General features: G+C 46.6%; 1 protein-coding gene across 3 annotated transcripts in view; it reads right to left on the bottom strand.

Moving 5' to 3' along the window:
- The window catches only part of SLC25A22 (solute carrier family 25 member 22), a 131,014-nt gene that overhangs the window by 91,217 nt on the left and 24,257 nt on the right, over positions 1 to 15,540 (bottom strand). For all 3 annotated transcript variants that reach the window (XR_004000122.1, XM_030560676.1, XM_030560675.1), the window contains one exon: positions 2,127 to 2,243. Coding sequence is in view for 2 of the 3 variants with exons in the window: in XM_030560676.1 (XP_030416536.1) it covers positions 2,127 to 2,146 (20 nt within the window). In the remaining variant the exon portion in view is untranslated. The remainder of the gene's footprint in view (positions 1 to 2,126; positions 2,244 to 15,540) is intronic.

Genomic DNA, 15,540 nt, shown 5'->3' with positions numbered 1-15,540 from the left:
TGCAATAATGACTGAATGTGTGTAAACCAGGTATGGCAGAGGGAACAAAGGAATGTGTATTTACCTCAACTGACACATAAGCAGTAAATAGGATCATCAAGGCAGCAGGAGGAGGAAATGGCAGGAAACAGAACAATTTGTATTTGAGCTAATAAGCAGGAGGAAGAAAAAGCATGGAACTTCCTTCACCAGACAGCTTGAATAAACTTTACTTTGGAGAGAACCTCCAGAAGAATCCATTGCCAAGGTTTACTGGTCTATAAAGACAGGAGGACTGAACCCCAAGTGATAAGCAACTGAATCAACTGATTGCACTTTTATACTATAGTAATATTGTGTGCCTAGAGTTAGGTCTGTTCTGATAGTGAACCACAGACACACTGGTGATTAAGAGCATTGTGAAAAGTATGTACTAACCCTACATGAGGAAATATGGATACTGAATGATACTATGTTTTAGAGACTGTCCAGACAAAAGAAGCAGGAGGTTCCCTCCTAGGCAGGAGGGAATGTCATAGCTATTACCTGTCTCCTATGTAAATCAAGCATGGTGGAATCAAAACAATGGAAGCTCTATTTACATACAGGGGATAGGAAGGCCATAGGGAGGGAAAAAACAGCATGAGGTCATCCTGTCTCTTGAAACAAAGTCACTGAACTCTGGAAGAGATAAGCAGAGAGACAGAAGCCATCTTTGGCTTCCATCACTAGACAGACACAATGAAGCAGAGCTCTGGCACACTGAGATAGATGGGTCCTTCAGCCAAGGCCAGGTCCAAGGCTCTGGAAAATGAATGAAGGTAGACATCATCTTGAACAAAGCCTGTATCTTGCTAGATTACATTTTTGACGTGTTTTCACTTTTATTTGCATGTGACTATCTCTAACTTTATTCCTTTTACTTGGCATCACTTCATCTATGTTTTGTTGTTAATAAATTTGTTTATATTTTTACTATCAACTAGCTCAGTGCTGTGTTTTAAGGGCATGGTGTATTTACCCCAGTTAAATTAATAAGCAGTGATGTACTTGTGTGTCTTCAGAGGAAGAAATGAAACTTATTATTTCTCTGAACTGTCCAGGAGAGGACTGGACATTACAGAGCACAGGGTTTGGGGAAAATTTGGGACTAATGAATGTGTTGGGGTCAACCTACAAGCAGTAATTTTAGGTTGCATTAACAGAGGCATAGCATGCAAGTCACGGGAGGTGATGGTACTGCTCTACTCGGTGCTGGTGATGCCTCAACTGGAGTACGGTGTCCAATTTTGGTGACCAATGTATAGAAAGGATGTAGAGAAAATGGGAAAGATCCAGAGGTGAGCAACAAAGATGATCAAAGGGATGGAAGGCAAGCTATAAGCAAAGGCAGAAGGAACTGGGTATATTTATTTTGGAAAAAGAGATTAAGAGGGGATATGACAGCAGTCTTCAGATACGTGAAAGGCTGCCACAAAAAAGATGAAGAAAAGTTGCTCTTTCTTGCCACAGTGAGCAGGATAACAGGTAATGGGTTCAAACTACATGCATAGCAGATTTAGATTAAATCTCAGGAAAAGGTTCCTAACTTTAAGAACAGCAGGGGAATGGAACAGATGCCTCGGGAGATTGTGGAAGCTCCTTCACTGATGGTTTTCAAAAGGAGGCTCCATAGCCACCTGTCTTGGATGGTTTAGACACAACAAATCCTGCAGCTTGGCAGGGGATTACACTAGCTGACCCTTGAGGCCCCTTCTAACCCCGTGGTTCTATGAACCAAGGCTGGTGAAAGCCAGAGTGGGACTGTGGGGCTGTAGACAGGCTGCGAGGGTTAGAGCTACTGAACCAGGGGTATCTAGCACACAGACACTCAGGGCATGACCTGCATGCTTGTAGGCTTGTTGTGAGCATCCCAGGTTGGGAGATACAGCAGCAAAGCATTGTGAGGCACCCAAGGTTGCAGGGAAAGTGGTGACACAGCCCCTCATTGGTCTGGATTGCACCCTGAACCCCATCACAGAAGTGGGAGAAAAGAGTCACAGATTTTAGAGGCTGGAAGAGATCATCGGATCATCTAGACTTGTACATCGGGTGAGATTCTCTGGCCCACAGTTACTCCTAACAAAAGGAACAGCAAAACTTTTTACCTGATCTGTTTATCAGCCATTTAATTCAGACGGGATCCTGTTAAAAATCAATTTGCTCCTCCTGAATGTCCCTTAACTTCTTCTTTTTATCCCCCTCAGTCCTGGCAAGTGGTTCTCCTGAGAAGAGTGAGACAGAAACACCAAGGAGACAAGATTGAGAACAGGACTTTACATTCCCCCAAAAGCCCAAACCTTAGTAGGCAGAGTACACAGGCTCCCTCCCCCACCCCGCTCAAGGACTGCCCAGTCTGTACTTGGTGCCTAGCCGGTGCCTCATGCACACAGCACGACACACTCCAACGACAGAGACTAAGCGAGTGCCTGCATCCAGGCCCCTGACCCTGACCCTGGGGAAGTCACTGGCCCCAATCCCAGAGACTCCTGCGAGCAGTTCCCAGACACAGATTATTCAGAGAGGAAGGAGGATTAGTCACATGATCTCACTCTTATTTTTAAAAGTACATTTTACAAATAAGACTTTCCCTCTGCCACACACAGAAGGAACAGTAAAGCAGCTGCAAGGCTGTGAAATCATCGCACCCACCCACCCACCCACCCCATGGTCTCTAGCTGGCTGCCAAGAGCACCATGCTTCAGCGCCTGAGTGAGGGAGGAAGGATGGCAGCCAGACGCTGCAAGCGCCCTGCAGGGCTTAAAGGGACAGCAGCCTGTTTTGCAGCTGTCTGCTCTTGGGAGCAGGTGGAAGGGGGTGTGTGTCAGACTTCCACACCATCTGGTCTCACAGGGAGGAGCCTGTTCTCTCTATTATGCTGCCCCACAGAGTTACCAGGGAGATGCTGGAACCCAGCCCAGGAAGGAACTCAACCCCCAAAAGGTGGACATTTTAAATATTCAGCATTTAGATTCCTTTAATATTTGTCACTTCTTGCCACCTACTCCTCATCCCTGAAAGCTGGTCCCCAGCTCCCATCTGGTAATGCAGGGCTGCTCATTGGCAGCTTCCTTTTCAGTTACCTGGGGAGTAGCAACCCATAGGCCGGAAACAAACTGTTTGTTCTCTGGTTTGGCAATGAAATTACCCATGAGTCCTTTCAACACACACACACACACACACACACACACACCTTTATAGTCTGTAAGGAGACTTTAAAGCAGTGTTTCTCAACAGGGATACACCTTGGGGGTATGCAGAGATCTTTCAGGGGTACGTCAGCTCATCTAGATATTTGCCCATGTTTTACAAATGGCTACATAAAAGCACTACTGAAGTCAGTGCAAACTAAAATTTCATACAAACATTGACTTGTTTATACTGTTCCCTATACGATTCACTGAAATGTAAGTACAATATTTATATTCCAATTGATTTATTTATAATTATGTGGGGAAGAATGAGAGAGTAAGCAATTTTTCGTAATAGGGTGCTGACATGTTTGTATGTGTGTGTCTGATTTTGTAAGCAAGTCGTTTAAGTGAAGTGAAATTGGGGATACGCAAGACAAATCAGACTTCTGACAGGGGTACAGTAATCTGGAAAGGTTGAGACCACTGCTTTAAAGGCTAACATTGCATTTTCATTGCAGGGTACAATTTCATGACTCTTCATGTTTGCAACAAGGAGGCATTCACAGAGCTGCATGGAGCCAGCTACAGTGCAGGCAGGCACTGCACAAGATTCCACACACAGACACTGTTTTGCTAGCCCACCTCAGTCTTGACCTACAATCCCCACTTTCTTCCTGATGACCCAACTGGGGGTGTCTCTCGGGCAGAGACTTCTAGCTTCAGTGACAGGCCTGGTGGTATCTGCACAGCCATCCACATCAATTAGGCTGAGCTTTCAAATCCATTTGCACTTTGAGATCCAGGACTCTCATGAAACCATGAAAGGCCAGTGCACTAACCCACTGGGGAATGGTGCTTTGTCTAATATATTCAGCTCTGATGTCACTCACCTGCATGTCTTCTGGAATTTCTTTTCAGACAACCAGTCTTCTTCAAAATTAGTGAATGACAAATGAGAATATACTAAAAATCCCTATAAACTAAGGCCTTGACTACACACCAAACTTGTAGCATTTAGTTAAAATGGTTGCAATCTTCTGTGTGGACACATTTTCATTTAGCTTAAACTGCTTCTCAAGTCACTAAGCTAAACAGACACAAGTCACTCAAACTAAAATGAGTGTATACACACAAAGGGGTTTGCACCAGCTTACCTTCATATCTTTTGTTAAATTGGCAAACCTCCATGTAAGCAAACCCTAAACCATGAAAACTCACCAGTAACAAATACAATAAACAGGGTGTTCCCTTATATGGATAGAAGAGGCCTACCCAATTCCACACACAGTCCTCATATAGCTCTGTTGCCATCACAGAGGCATTAGTTTCACAAATTCTTTTCACAATAGGGCTTTTACCCATAATACATGGTCCCACTACTGCTGCATACTAGTCAGCTGCTGACCTCCACTCCAGAGGCAGCTGCATTTCAGATATGCTACATAATATGTATAACAGTTCAACACTGTAAAGTTGAACACACCTCTACCCCGATATAACATTGTCCTGGGGAGCCAAAACATCTTACCACGTTATAGGTGAAACCACATTATATCGAACTTGCTTTGATCTGCCGGAGTGCACAGCCCTGCCCCCTGGAGCACTGCTTTACTGCATTATATCTAAATTCGTGTTATATCGGGGTAGAGGTGTATTTACATTTTGATCGGTCGAGAGGAAAAATGGATGCTCAGGAGACAGTTGACCATGTAACTTCTTGATTTCCCAAGACAGTGGGGATGGCATAGAGCAAAGACGGTTTTGTAGCTAAGACACTAGATTAGGAATCGAAAACCTGGGTTCAGCTCCCAGCTCTGCTATACATTGTGTGTGTGAGAGAGACTTAGGGAAAGTCACTTAAGTTCTGTTCCCCGTCTCTGAAATGAGAGCTGATGCTATTTCCTCCTTCCTCCCCACCAATTAGATTGTCAGTTCTTCAGGGCAGGTACAGTCTGTGTGCTAGGCATGCCCAGCACCTAGCACAGGGGAGCCCTGCACCTCCAGAACTACCAGAGCCAAAGGGCACGTTAGGGAAGACTAACCACACCTGGCGATTGAGCATTAAACCATGACGGAAGGCAGGCTTATCCCAGCTTTGTTTGGAAAGGGCTTCGGCTGATGCCAATTTGCAAAGCAGCCCCAAATGCCCATTTAAACTCCACTAGTGCACTTCACTGTATTCTCTGGAATCCCATCATTCATTTTAAGGTATGAAATAAAGTTCCATGTCCTGTGGTTGGGAAGATCCCAGCACTGTGCCAGATTCCAGTTCCTCTAATTAGCTCCATCCAGGGAGCAAGGCGAAATTCAGGCTAGGAAAAAGGGCCACAGGGAGAGGATCCCATCCCTGGGAAATTCCGCAGGAGGTTAACACACTCAACAGGGAAACAGAGGAATAAAACAGAACTAAGAAAAATCTGTGTCAAGCACAGGGCTCTTCATAACCAACAACGCAAAACAATTAAGTGAAGCTTCTGAAGCACAGCAAGTGCCCAGACAGACTCCTGGGGCATATTTCAGGGATTCAGACTCCTAGATTCATTCTCGCCTTCATAGTCAGGACTCATCTATGCTTAGAACACTACAGTGCCTCCCAGTGTAAACACTTCTGACACTGACGGGAGGGCTTCTCCCATCAGCGAAGGTAATCTGTCTCCCTGAGAGGCAGGAGCTATGTCAACAGAAGAATGTCGACAGATGTGGCCTAGCACTGTCTACATGGGGATTTATGTCAGCTTAATTGCATGGCTCAGGGGTATGGATTTTTCATACCCCTAAGCGACGTTGCTCAGTCAAGCTAATTTTCTGGTACAGACCAGCCCTAAATTCCTGCCCTGCAGCTGGATTGTGTCTGCAGCAAGACAGATGGTGCTAAGGAAAGTTTCCCTGGAAACCACCACATGGTCACTCCAAAATGCTACAGCCAGCCATGCGAGTCACACCAAACACTGAGACCACTTTCCTGCAGCCCAGGTAACAAAGGGGTTCTGCAAAGGACTGGAGGTAAGCAGGGATAGGAAACTAGGAAAATCCAAGAACTCTCTAACCCAAAGGTCGGCAACCTTTCAGAAGAGGTGTGCCGAGTCTTCATTTATTCACTCTAATTTAAGGTTTCACATGCCAATAATACATTTTAACTTTTTTAGAAGGCATCTTTCTAGGAGTCTATAATATATAACTAAACTATTGTTGTATGTAAAGTAAATAAGGTTTCAGAATGTTTAAGCTTCATTTAAAATTAAATAAAAATACAGAGCCCCCTGGACTGGTGGCCAGGACCTGGGCAGTGTGAGTGCCACTGAAAATCAGCTCTCGTGCCACCTTCTGCACCCGTGCCATAGGTTGCCTACCCCTGTTCTAACCTGTAACACCAGAGAAAGAGTGGGGGAGACCATCTCCTGCCCCTCAAATGGCAGAGAGGAGTGTACCATTCAGCACGCGGAGGTGTTTTCTACGGGGTCCTTCCTTTAAGCAGGACTAGCCAATGAGCCCTAAACAGCAGCAGTTCCTAAACTTTACAAGCCATGCCTTATTAAGTAGGAAGAACCGCCCATGGGATGAATTATGGGGTATTCATTTTCACCTAGCCTGTTAATGCAGCCAGGCATGGATTAATGCTCCATTATTCACGCACTGGGATCTCCCTTTTATGTTTATTAACATGATCGAGCAGATTAGTTTTAGCATGACAGGCACATCCTTCACTGTTTGAGGATGCACTAGAGTTCTAGCCAGATAATCCTAGGGAGGGACCCTGGGACACAGTACATTAACAGCACACTCATTAAGGGTATATATGCTGCATTACAGCCAATGCCACAGTATAGACAATCGCTCAAGTTTCATCTGCCTATTTTATAAATGCCTGTATATGGTTAACACAATAATTCAATGCTGGGCCCAGTACTAGTCTACTAGACCACGAATGGTTCTCAATCTTTTCCCAAGCCAGAACCATCTCAAGACAGCAACCCCATCTTACCAGACCCCCTTTCCAGCCAGCCCCAGCCCCATTTAGCAATCTGGGGAGGGCAAGTGTTCATGATAACCCAGGCTAAGGTGCTAGAACATGGGTATACACTTCTGGAGTGCTGGAGTCCCTAGTGAATGCTTCTGCAGCTGTAGCTCATTCTGTTCCCACAACTTCCCAACAGCCCTGAGCCACCCTGGTTCGTTGACAATTGGCGTAGCTGCATCAGGGCAAACTCCCAGCATACACCTGGTTTATACTGGCTTCAAACCAGAATAAAACTGCACTCTGACATATTGCAGCACATTGGTGTAAATCATGTCTACAAAGGATTTGCCCTGGTGTGAAGCTGCACCTCAGGCTAAAGTCCTAGTGTAGCCAAGGGTCACATTCCAAAGATCAAATTATCCCTTCCCTCACCTTCTCTCACACACACACACTTTCTGCAGTCATTCCCACTAATTCCAGTCATGCCTGTGAGGGATCACAGCTGTCCAGTGCATTGTCCTCCCTTCCTCCCAAGGAAACACCCTGCTGCTTAATGCCAAGAACAGAACTCTAACCCAAGGTACGGAGATCCCTATGGGAACTGGAGCTTGTGAACCCAGCATCTTGTGCTGGCTGCATTGGATCAGATCACTGCCCTGCATTACAGCTACAAATGGCTCCCTTTGCATTTCTTTGAGAGAGAGGGAGTTACACACCAAACCAATTTCAAAAAAAATAAAGCAAGTCCTACCTCTCTCTGCCACCCACACCTCAAACCCCATCCAGGGGACCTCTCTAGCAAGTCTGTGCCTCACTTTTAACCTATCTTTTCCAACATCTAGTTCCCCAAAACAGCCCCACAGAGATGGAACCACCACACCCGGCTACATCAGGTAGCACCACAACACAAACCCAGTCGGTTTCAAATGCCACTGTGCCCCCTCCCCCTCATGCAGTCTACAAGGAGGAAATATTCACAGAAGATAAATTAATATATTCCTTTCATACGATCTCTCTCCCTCCACATGCACTGATCTCTGATGTACTATCCACAGCTGAATACCCCTTGCATCAAATTTTACCCTTTCAAGCCAGCGAGCAGTTTTCTTCAGGGACTGCAACCTTAGTACCTCCGACCCCTGTGGTGCAAGTGACCCCTGTGCACCTGGCTGGCTATTAACCTTTGTTTCCCTTCACCTTATCACGTGAAAGAAAGTGCTTTATCACTTAATCACAGTCCACTGTGTGCGCAAATGCTCTTTGTGCAAACAGACCACTATGTGGAGAGAGGCAAGGGGGAGGAACAGGAATGGAAGAAGTTTCCTGGGACCCTCAGGTACTTCCAATGACCTTACCAGGTGATCAAAGACACTTGTGTAGTGCATGTCCCATTCAAAGGAAACCGTAGCCAGCTGATTCTCACCACAGCCCTCGGAGACAGGTTAATAAATATGGTTGTCCCCGTGGGTAAAATGAGGTGGCAGGGCTTGAATGGCATGCACAAGGCAGCAGAACTGTCACCATGGAGTCAGCACTCAGGAGTTCCCGACCCTCAGGCCCATGCTCCTGCCATCAGGCCATTCCCCACTACTCCATCTAGAACACTAACCAGGCCTGGATTCAGTTGATACAGTTGCATCACCTGAAGAGTTGGGGGCTCCCAATCTATAGTCTCCTTCAGACCCATCTGCTCACTTCCCTCCAGAGCCATTAGATTTGCCAAGTTTCATAGAATATCAGGGTTGGAAGGGACCTCAGGAGGTCATCTAGTCCAACTCCCTGCTCGAAGCAGGACCAAGCCCCAAGTTTGGCAACCCCCATTCAAAGCACAGGGCCCAGATCAGCTGATCTGTCTGAACCTGCCTGAACCCACCAACACTGCTGAAGGGACAGTGCATTAATGTCCAGGTGTATTGTGGAGAGCCCCAGAACCACTTGGCTATTTTGGGGCATCATCTAACCCACCTTTACACTGTGAGGAGGACAGCAGACAGTCATTCTCCAGAGACAGCAGTCTCACCTGGCCGAGACGCCACTTTTGGTGTTGCAGAATAGATCAGCAAAACCTGCACTTGTCACCAAGGTCTCTTCTGCAGAGCCTGCACCTGGCCCCTACCAAACATCTGACTAACCCATGGAGTCAGTTTTTAAACCAAGGAAGCTCTCCTGCACACCTGTTCCCAGCTCAAGAGGATTCCAACCAGAGCCCAATCTTCAGAAATTCTCCCGCCAACATAGCACTGTCATACTGGTCCTTAAATTGGCATAAGTTATGTACCAAGGGGAGGGGGGCTAATTCATACCCATGAGTAACATAACTTATGTTGACTTAAGCTGTAGGGTAGCCATACTCTCAGGCTGTATCTACATTATGAAGTTTTGTTGCCAAAAACTGCTTTTTGGCAACAAAACGGTGAGAGCGTACACAGTGTAAGGCAACATGACTTTTGTCAGGAAAAATGCCCGGTTTAGGCGACAATAACCTTCCACCCCACAAGAGACTTTTTTCCTTTCCCCTCCCTTTTTCGACAAAGAGCCAGTGTAGATACTGCTGTTTGTTTCGTCAACAGAACTGGCTTCTGCCAGTATCCCACAATGCCTGTCCTGATCCCTCTGCTCAGTGTTTTGACCTTTGCTGCCCTGCAAGCATGCGCCCCTTCCCTTTCAAAGCTGCAGGGGTGCTGCTCTTTAGGGAACAAAGAGCAAATCATTGGAATGCTCCTATTCTGCCTGGCCCTAGGGACACAGAGTTTTCACCCCAGATGGGACACAGAGGCAGGCAGATTGCAGTCACGGGAGGGTGTTTGTGAGGGGAAACTGCTGTGCTGCTTTGCCATTCCTCAGCACCGAGAGCTCACAAAGCTACCCAATGTGTGCACGCAATCAGCTCCGCCTTCCCACAACATACCCACGGTGCATTTCTCACACTGTCAATGAGGGTGCCCACAATGTGGACATGATCTGTCAATAGAGGGAGCAAGTGTGAACACTCTTTGGTGATTTTTGTTTTGTTGACTTTTGGGCGTCGACATAAGTTTTGTCATCAAACCTTGATAGTGCAGACAAAGCCTTAGTCTTTGGGCCACTTGAGTGGAGACTGTTAATCTTGTTACTTTATTTGAAAATGTTTTGTGATGTGCAAAGACTGGGACTAGGAGGAGTCCAGATTCATTTTTCCTGGTTACTCAAGACAAGTTTTGCAGCTAGACCTTGGGAGGAAACTAGCCCACTGAACACACTGAGCTGGTGTGTCTCTAATCAGCAACGACACCTGTTAATTGTCCAGTACAAATCAGACACTAACCTGAATGTCAGGAAAGGGCAGGTGGAAAGAGCTAACACTCAGATAGCTGAATCAATCCAAACCAGGTATGGATCACTGGGATTGTATGTAGCTTATGAACAGAGACGTCCTCTTTCCTGGGAAGTAGGTTTAATACCAAGAAGCAGTGTTCAGACTCAAAGAGTGACTGTGCGGAAGAGATGGAAACTGCAGGAACAGTCGGGGAGCATAGGGATCAGCCATGAGGTGGGAAGATTTTACACACAACAGCACTGTAGCCTGGGCCTGCAGGATGCAATGGCTCATGAGAAGCGAGGTGGTGATCTAAGCCCAGCTCCTAGGTGTGCTCAGCACAACTGGCACAAGTGAAAGCGGTCACCGCAGAGAAGCCAACTCTACTGAGATAGCTAGAAAACAACCTTCAGGGCATGGCTACCCATAGCATCCTGCCTCCCTGCAGGGTACAGCTCTGGGGATCCTTGCTTTGCTGATGCTTCTGCTATGATTAAAGAGAGGCCTTCAGTCTCCAGGGCTACTAGGCCAGCACCTCTAATTAGCACTAAATTAGATCACACACCCCCACTCTCTCACCATTTATCCAAGCAAGGATGTCCTGGGTTAATCCCCACAATTCCTGGGGCTGAAGGCATTTGACCCATCACTTGATGCCTCTCAATCCATCCCAAGCCTGCAGTTAGGGATGTGGTTATGGTATCCTATTACACTGTATCCATATGCATATTTTACAAAGTGAAGTCCTTTCCAATAATATTGAGATGCAGATACCCTGCCAAGCTTCACTAACTAGTAAGGCGACCACATAGTTACTGCAATGACATTTTAGGAATGTAAATTAACTGAAAACATTTCCAGAGAGAAGTCTTCTAGCCTCCCACCGTATAATAGACCACTGTGTACTGGCACTGAGAAATCTCTCCCAGGGGCTCCTGGTGAATCAGACACTGCTCTCACTTGATACTTTAAATACTCTGTATTTCCTTCCTGTGCGCCATCTGCCTTTCAGACTGTAGACTCTGTGCAGCAGAGTGAGTCGCACACAGGGCTGGGCACCTCACGGGGCTTAGATAATAAAACACCGATGCCCCCTGAACCACTTGATGGCAATACAGGGTCACATCTCTCCACAGCCCAAACACCAAATGCTGCATTTATAAAATACTGTTGGGGATGCAGATGTGAACTCATCACCTGTCATCAGAAGCACAAAGGTTATGGGCTGATCATCTCTGTACAGGCTGTGCCTTTAAGTAACAGAAAGCAGGGCATGAATCTCACTCCCCTCTACTCCCCGCCTTTGCTTTTAGGCAGATACAGACCAAAGTCCCTGAAAGTAGAGGGGAGGGGGAAGGCGTCAAGCCAAGCAGCTTTCTGATTGGCTGCTGGGAAACAGGGGGCAGCGCAGGCACTGGAAGGCCTCTACCCACCAGAGCTGCAGGGATGCTGCTTAATCAGCAGCTCACAGCAGGCTGCTCCCTAGCCCTGCAAGAATGGCATTCCTACCACAGACTAGGCCTGCAGCACCTCTCCACCTCATCTCCTTTACAAGGCTTTTCTCCCCTGTTTTTCAAATGGGCGATCCCCATAGGCTGTCCGAACTCACACAAGGGAGGGGCTGCCCGTCAGTCCCAAGTCAGAAATGATGTCAGGGCAGATTTGCTGTCAAAACTTGAGGCTGGAGACTTGCAAAACAGCAAGTCACAGTTTGCCCAGATCTCCTGCCGCCACCTCCCCCATTAGCACTCTAAACAGACTTATCTCAGGGTTCCTAAACCTGTTCCAGGCTATGTTGCAACCAAAAAGTCTCAGGGGACCCACCCTTCCCATCTAGCCATAAAGACGAAAAAAAATTAAGTGTGGTCTTGTGCTCGCAGGGGTGGGAGAGGGGGTCACAACCCCCAGGCTGAGAACCTGCATGTTCTAAAGGCATTCAGTTCTGCAGACTCACTTTGTGCTTCTCAGACATGCCAGGATTTCTGAGCATGTAAAACTAGTGGCTGGAGCACATGACTGGCAGCTGGAATGGCTGAAGTGTAATTCCATCTTTGCCACTGACTCACTGTGTCATCTGGGCAAGTCCCTTCACCTCCCTGCCCCAGATTTTAAAGACTGAGTTGTGATTTGCTGAGCACCCCCAAAAGATCAGGCCCCCTGTAAGGCATCTCAAGTTGGGCTTTCAAAAATTGAGGCACCTCAAAAATCAATAGTCACTTTTGAAAATCCTGGTTTCTGTATCCCCATCTGTAAAATGAGAATAAGAATGCTTTGCTTATACAGGTGCTGAGAGGCTTAATTCATAGATATTTATAATGCACTGGGACCGCTGGATGAAATGTGCTATGAGGGTAATGAAGACAGAATCATTTCTCCTGTGTGCGGCACTCAACTAGTTAATAAACTGATGATTCCACCTACCAGGTCCTCTCCCCTGTCCAGAACTGTGAGAGGGAAAGGGCCGCGACAGTGCCCGGTGTCAGCAACGTGGGAGGGAGACAATTTTCACACTGGATTGTTCTTCCTTCTTCTGTGTGATCCAAGGATCCAATGGCTGGTACATATCTCCAGATCCCATTCTGTGGACACACTACAAATACTTCCCCAATCCCTCCCAACCCCCCAGGAGCTTTAATTTTCTTCTCTAAAAGGAAACCAAGACCGACCTTTTCTCCCTGGCATTTCTGCAGCAAGCAACGCAAACAGAGATTCCAGATGGGGCATGGTTCACATAACAACTGCTGCTGCTTGTATTATTTGTACTGTGGTAGCACCTAGCCGCCCCAGCCATAGGCCATGACCTTACAGTGCTAAGCACTGTACGAATGGGGGGGGGGGAGGAGAGAAGAGTCCATGAGTCAAAGAGCTTACAATCTAACTAAACTCTGCATTGAAGGAGGGAGATCAGGCTGACCTAAAGGAAGACCCAGATTGCTAACAAACCCATCTTTTGCAAGCTGCTCTGCACCCCCAGCAGGTTAGAAAGGGCGCCCTGAATACTCATGTTCTTATATTGGCATCTATCAGCACAGCACCTGAGCACTTCCCATTGAGTTCAGTCAAAGTTGAGGCTGTTTAGCACCTTGGAGAAACTTCTCAAAAGCCTCCGAGAAAAACCAAATGCTCTTCTCGTTAGTTGGTGGGACTGTCTCTTTATAAGGACAAGACTGAGCCATGCGCCCCATAAGCCACTCACCTCAGCACAGGCAGAACTAGTGAGGATAAGCAGTGGCTGCTTCACCTCAGCGGAGAGAGGTTATCCGATGTATACTTTTCTCTGCTGTTGCTCCATACGTGAGGCCTTGCTGAGACTTCTCCATGTGTCAATACAACCCCTTTTGGTGGCCCAGTGAGCAGCAACTCATGGAAGAGGAGCCCAGTCCAGAGGAAGTCATCACACTGCTTTCAGTGCAAAACAGTCACTTTCAGGCCAGCCACATTCCAGAATGGTTAGCAGGAGTACACAGCAGGGCTTGTAAAAGGCGTCCTATCAGCCAGGCAACCGCAGACTGGTTAGTCTGGGGTAAGTCTATATTGCAATCACAGGATTTAACTGCAGCTCAAGCTGACAAATCTAAGCTAGCTTGGGTCCCAGAACTTCGAAGCCACAGCAGCTTAAGTTTCAGCCCAGGCTGTATAAACCCACCCAGAACTCATGGAACTAGTTCACATTGCTCCGGCTTCTTCGCTCCAGGATGTGGGCTAGATAGATAAAAGCTAGATCAGATATGCCAGCCCAAGCTGCAATCATTCCTGGTGACTGCAGGACAGAAATACCTCCCCAGACTGAAGGATAGAAAGGCCTGAAGAGCAGGTCTGCCTCAATCTGAAATGAACTCCAGCTATATCTGAAAAGCTTGACTGCACTGGGAAACGGCTCCAATCCAGTAACCAGAAGCCAGAAATTAGTGTACCTGCATTTAAACGGAGGTATAATTAATAAGAGTATTGCAGTAGCACTTAGGGGTTCCAAGTGAGATCAGAGCCCAGTTGTGCTAGGTGCTGTACAGACCCATAGTGAAAGACAGTCCCTGACCTGAAGAGCTCATACTCTACATAACAAATGGTTGGGGCTGGGGGGGGGGGGAAGAAGCAGCATGCAAACACAGCTGGTCAGTGACAGAGGTGAAAACAGAACCTTGAAATCAGGGTTCTGTGAGAACTCAGAACTCCCCCAACATCCACTAGACAGTGTTGTCCCCCAGTTCACTGGTGCAAATCCCAGTTTGTTCTTATCAACACTTTGCACTGGTGCTGACCACCCGTGAAGCTTCCCCAATTACCATGTCAGGGCTATCTGCTAGCACTGGCAAGCTCCAAGACACCAAGAAGATATATAGAAATCAGGACTGTCAAGCAGTGAGAATTTTAATGGAGGGAGTTTTCAAAAATAAGTACAAGTGAGACTGCAGTTCAGTGAGACCTTCACAGAGTGGAGTTCTGCTACATAAGAGGGAGACATTTTAAATGCTCTCTTACAAATTAAAGCATCTTCCCTCAGATGAGCAAGACTTGACAGGTGTAAAAATATCCACAGTGTCTCTCACAAAAAAAGAAATGTCGCTAGAATTATGAAGACTTACAGAACCTGTGCCAACTCCCATTAAAAAACATTCTAAGAGAAGTATTAAAAAAAAAAAAATTCTAGGCAAGGCAGTTTGGTCCAACGGATAAGACGACAGACTAGGTCTCTGGAGATGTGGGTTTTATTCTTTGCTCCGCCAATGATTTGCTGTGTGACCTTGGGCAAATCACTTTTTCTCCTCTCACCCTATGTTTTGTCTATTTAGGCTGTAAGCTCTTCAGGGCACAGATAGTCTCTTATTGTGTGTAAGTACAGCACCTCCTACAACAGAACCCTGGTTTCGGTTGGTGTCTCTGATGCTCCTGTAACATACATCATAATTCTTAGAGCTATAGACACCAAGGTTGTGCCATTCATGTACAAAGGCAATTCCAATATTGATTCAATGTGTGACTTCCAGGAAAGCTAGAAATGATACATGTGACCATAGGGTTACAGAGCCAGTAGGACATTTCACGTGCATCTCTTCTTGCAAAATACTCAGACACACTGTGACACAAGGTCAGAGCTGTAACACAGCACCAGAAGTTGAGGCACCGCATTTTGTTTT

Source organism: Gopherus evgoodei, chromosome 4, assembly GCF_007399415.2.
Source record: "Gopherus evgoodei ecotype Sinaloan lineage chromosome 4, rGopEvg1_v1.p, whole genome shotgun sequence".
In the NCBI taxonomy this organism is placed as follows: Eukaryota; Metazoa; Chordata; order Testudines; family Testudinidae; genus Gopherus; species Gopherus evgoodei.
This window is presented reverse-complemented; position numbering and strand designations above follow the sequence as displayed.